General features: G+C 31.5%; 1 protein-coding gene across 1 annotated transcript in view; it reads right to left on the bottom strand.

Annotated features, from left to right (window-relative positions):
* Positions 1–5010, bottom strand: part of LOC105536160 (UDP-glucose:glycoprotein glucosyltransferase 2) — a 159990-nt gene extending 154980 nt beyond the window's left edge. The window contains exon 1 of the mRNA XM_011975435.1: positions 4816–5010. Within this exon, the coding sequence (XP_011830825.1) occupies positions 4816–5010 (195 nt within the window). The remainder of the gene's footprint in view (positions 1–4815) is intronic.
* Between the last annotated feature and the right edge of the window lie 309 nt (positions 5011–5319).

Below are 5319 nucleotides of genomic sequence, written 5' to 3'. Positions count from 1 at the left end.
ACTGATATATATATTTGGGTCATTTTTATTACAGTTTGTTGCTATTCTGAATGATTCTAACAATAGCCTCCTAAGGTGAAGGTACAAGAGCTTCTCTTAGGGTGAGGGTGTGTGTGTGTGTGTGTGTGTGTGTGTGTGTGTGTGTGTTTTGTGTGTAGGAAATATGGAAATTTAACTTCAAAATATGAATTATTATCAGATTGTTTTTTCGTGTGGCTCTGCCAATTTAGATTCCTACAGGCAGGGTAGCAATGTAAAGGCATTCCATTGCTCTACCTTCTCATTAACACATGATACCTTCAGCTTTCTTAATTCCTGCCAAATTACAGGGTATCAAATAATCTCATGGTAGTAGTCTTTATTTGCATTTTTCAAATTTGTAATATAATTATCTAGTTTAGTTATGGTAATAAATATTTACCACCAACAGTTTCAGTAAATTTTTATTTACCATTAATGCAACCTCTACTTTAAAAGTTATTTTATGCATTTCTCCTTTTGGGTCATTAGTATTTCTCTTTTTGAATCTTTACATCTCATGGAATATAAATATTTTATTGGCCATATGTATTGTAAATACTTCTGCTTATAACATTTTCCCTACTTTTTAATGACATATTTTAATGAGCACTGGTTTTCATTTGTAATTTAGCTGAAATTATGAGTATTTTCCTTCAGACTTAAGAGTTTTTTAAGTTTTATCTAGGAAACCCTTACCTTGGGGTCCTAACTTCTAAATGTTTTAAAGTTTTGTTTTCTACACTTACATTTTTAAGCTAACTGAAATGATTTTTACACAAGGTGTGAGGTCTTATTTATTTGCATTGGTATAACCACTGTCGAACCACAGTTGTTGTAAGTCCACTCTCATGTACTGTAATGCCACTTCTGTATTCTCAAGTTTTGGGACCCCCATGTTCTTCTGACAGATATGTCTTTCCCTTGAACCAATAGCACAAACTTTATGCACCTTATTACCTGGTATGACAAGCCCCATCACTTTATTCTTTCAAAGTTTCACCCATTTTGAGTCTTCATTCTTCCATATAAATTTTAAAATAAACGTCAAATTTCACAAAAATCCCCAAAATTTGACTTTGGTCAGAACTGCATTGAATTTATAAATCACTTGCAGAAAACAATATAATTATGAAGTGAAATATTTCTATTGGTAAGCATGGTAGAACTTTTCATTCATTTAGGTAAACTTTAATGGCTATAATCCCACATTTTCTCCACAAAACTGACCTTTCCCCCCAGCCCCCAGGTTTCCTAAGTATCTTTTATTTGCTCTTGTCATTGTAAATGTGGGAGTCATTTACATGTGGGAGTCTCATAAGGATAAGGATTGTTGACTATATATGTCATTAATTTATCCAAGCACCTAAAACAGAGTGTGGTATGTACTAGGCACTTAATAAAACTGATGAAAAAAGTAATAAATATTTGTTGATAGAAGAGAAAAAAACAACTGGTATTAGTATACTGATCTCATATCCAGTTACTTTACTAACCTCCTGTATCAAATCTCACAATCAATGGGTTCTTTCAAGTCTCCTCTGTAGGCAACTCTAGAATTTTAAATAATAATGTTTCTTTTAAGTATTTTAAATGAGTATTTCCTTTACTTATTTTATTGCACTGACCAGAACTTGAGGATTATACTTGAAGTGTTGACGGTGGGTACCTTATGTTTTGCCAATTTTAAAAACAATGCTTTCTATCATTTTACTGCTAAAATGTACTGTCATCAATTAACAAAATTCCCTTATATAATACTTTGCTAAACATTTTGTTTCTTTATGAGTTTTTTAATCATAAAAAAGCTTTGAATTTTTTCAAATGTTTCTTATGCATCTTCTTGAATAATATATTAACATGGTGAATGATACTTAGAGATTCTTCGAATTTGCAAATACTTCCTTTTACTCATTAGATAATCTCACCTTGTCATGATAGCTTACTTTTTATATACCTGCTGGATTTCTTTTGTTAACATTTTATTTAGGACTTTGGCATACATATTCTCAACAAAGAACAGCCTATAATTTTTCCTTTTCTCTTTTTGTCAGGCTTTGACATCAGATTATACTAGATTCACAGACCAATTTAGGGAATATTTCCTCTTTTTCTATTCTCTAAAAGAGATTTTAAAGATTGAAATTATTATTTCTTCAAACATTTGAATATTTGGTAGAATTTGCTGTACTAGTTTTAAAACATGGTCTCCAAATTCTTCAACACTCATTCCATTGAGAGGTGGGTATATGAATCTGAATCTGTGACTCTTTGATAAACAGAGTACAATGAAATAAACTGAAAATAATGATGTACCCATCTCTGAGCCCAGGCCTTAAGAGGCTGGAAGTTTCTACCTGGTGTGCTCATCTGGAGCCTAACCTCTATGATAGTTTGTCAATTTTATTTGTTTTTTCAGAATATCAACTTTTATATTCTTGATCCCATAATTGTATTATTTCCTAGTTCATTAATGTGTATTCTTATTACTTTCCATCTACTTCTTAAAAATCAATTACTCATTTCTGAGTGGTTAACCAGTACTTTTAATCCCTTCTTTTCTAACTAAAAGACATATTTTCCTCTTCTGTTTTGAATGCAAAATTATCTCATTCTTTGATTGTTGGATTTTATATTTGCTTTAAAAATTAATCTTATTAAAATCTTATATGTTTTTACTGATTTTTAATCTGCCTCACCTATTAATAGAGACATGTTAAAATAATCTACTACTATTATAGTGAAACTGTCCATTTGTCTCCCTTGCTATCAAATTTTGTATTGTATATTTTGAAGCTACATACAACTTTAGTACTTTTTCTTAAAGTTTATTTCCCCTAATATTTTATGGCTACCTTAGATTTCATTTGTGAAATAGTCACTTCGTGTATAATTTTCTATCTTTTTGTATCTTTTCTTCTAGTATGCTAAAGTTTAATTTACTCACACTTAATATGGTCACAGATATGGTTGGATTAACTTTTACTATTTGCTATTTATCATCACATTTCAATAACTTTCATATATTTTATTATTATTTTGGTCTTATATTCCTCTTCTCTCTTTATAGTGCTACATAGCTTCAAATTACTTGAGATAAGGTAATTAGCTCACTGAAAACAGGGAAACACTTTTAAAAGATTTTATAATTCACGTATTTTCCTAAAAACTACACCTCATTCACATTCTTTCCCCTTCTCCCTCTCCTTCTAATTGTTTAGCACAATTTACAGGCTGTGCCACAAATTTAATACTCACTTTTATGCTGCTTTGTATTAAACCCTGTGGTTTCAAGTATAATTTGTTTTTCCAAGAGATTATATATTAATAGTATTGTGCTGAACATTGTAGATTAATGCCATCACATGTAAATTAATGTCTGATACAAAACACTTAACAGAGATTCAATATTGATAATTAAGATAACTTAGGTAAAGATAATTTCTGAATATCTTCAGGTTTCTAAGTTTTGAATATCATAATGATCTTTTAAAATAAAATGGTTGAGTCTTAATAAAAGATGTAACTCAAATTGACTATGTCCCTTATAAACTCTTACACCAGTAAGTTAATAAAACCAGTAAGCTGAGACATAATATTGACATATATTCCATGACACTATTTTACAGAGCAAACTGTACTCCCCAAATCACTGAAGTGTAGTTTCTATACTCTAGTTCAGTGAATTAATAAGGTATTTAATGATTTTCCTGGGGGTTACACAAGTAGGGTGGGAAATTTGCACTACTTTGGAAATTCCTTTCTCAGAAGAGTCATTCCTTGATATAATATTTACTGACAAGCTAAAGCCCAATGAATACAAAAATGATAAGTTATTTTATAAGCTATGACTTGACTTTTCATAATAACAATATAGCTCTTTAATACATATATATTTCCACAATGATCCGTAACAGAATTTCAAAACCTCAATTATGAAATAATCTTACTATCTCTTGTTCTTCCTTAATCAGGTTCTTACCGATTTCTAACATCTGTTATACAATCTCTGTCAGACTCTGTATCTTACCTCTTTCACACAGTTTGCTGTCAATAAGTGACTTCCCCCTTCTTCGAAACTCTCTAGGAAGTGTCTATATGCTATGTCATTCAGAATATTTAACTCTGCAATGATTTTTTGTTTTCCATGAGACAGGCTCTCACTCCATTACCTGGGCTGGAGTGCAATAGTTCGACCTTGGCTCATTGCAGCCTCAACCTTCTGGACCCAAATGATCCTTCCACGTCAGCTCCTGAGTAACTATGACTACAGGCATGAGTCACCACATCTGGCTTTTTTTTTTTTTTGGTAGAGACAGGGTCTCACTGTGTTGCCTAGGCTGGTCTCGAACTCCTGGTCTCAAGTGATCCTCTTGCCTTGGCCTCCTGAAATGCTGGGATTATAGGCATGAGCCACTGTGCGCAGCCTGCAATGATCCCTTTATTCAAAGCCTAGTTCAAGAATTTTTCCTTAAATAATCATTTTCTATTAATATGTTTTCCTCTAAATTTATATATACAATTTAAATTCCTTTATTGGCTAAGCAAACCTGAGTAAATTCAAATATTTTGGTAGAACCTCAGTTACCTAATTTATAATATGAGGATAATATTATGTACTTCAGCAGGGAGTTACAGAAAATAAATTCATCATATGTATTAATCTCCATGATAGTTTATAAACTTTGAAATGTTACAATAAATAAAATGCAAAAATTATATATTCTAAAGAAGTCATAATATAGTAATGCAAAAATTTTACATTCTAAAGAAATCATATTTAGTGCATAAACTCACATGTACTATAGAAATAAATGCTTCTGATATATCAAATTCTTCTGCAATATAGTTGAAAGCTCGCCAAAGAGCAACTCCAGCATCATTTGCTCCATCAACTTCATCATTTGTATTAAGAACAAACACAAAACCAATTCTGGAAAAAGAAGATGAATAAGGACTGTTACAATTACCTCTTGAATCACAATAAACCATTATTTAGACACATTATTAGACTATAATATCTAGATGGAGAGAATGTATTAATAGACAGAGAAAAGGAGAATTTTATCAATTCAAAAGTCTGAATGTAATGTCTATTCACCAAAATCCACAGAGCTACTGGATTCCTGCAAAATATCAAACTCTCTCCCTCTGGTGCTAACATTATCAAATGGTCATATTCTTTTGTACAAAAAGGGTAAATATACTCTTTTTTTTTTTTTTTTTGAGACAGAGTGTCGCTCTGTCGCCCAGGCTGGAGTGCAGTGGCACAATCTTGGCTCACTGCAACCTCTGCCTCCC

This window comes from Mandrillus leucophaeus, unplaced genomic scaffold (genome assembly GCF_000951045.1).
Source record: "Mandrillus leucophaeus isolate KB7577 unplaced genomic scaffold, Mleu.le_1.0 Scaffold1559, whole genome shotgun sequence".
Lineage (NCBI taxonomy): Eukaryota > Metazoa > Chordata > Mammalia > Primates > Cercopithecidae > Mandrillus > Mandrillus leucophaeus.
The sequence above is the reverse complement of the archived record's forward strand: the minus strand, read 5'-3'. Positions and strand labels throughout refer to the sequence as shown.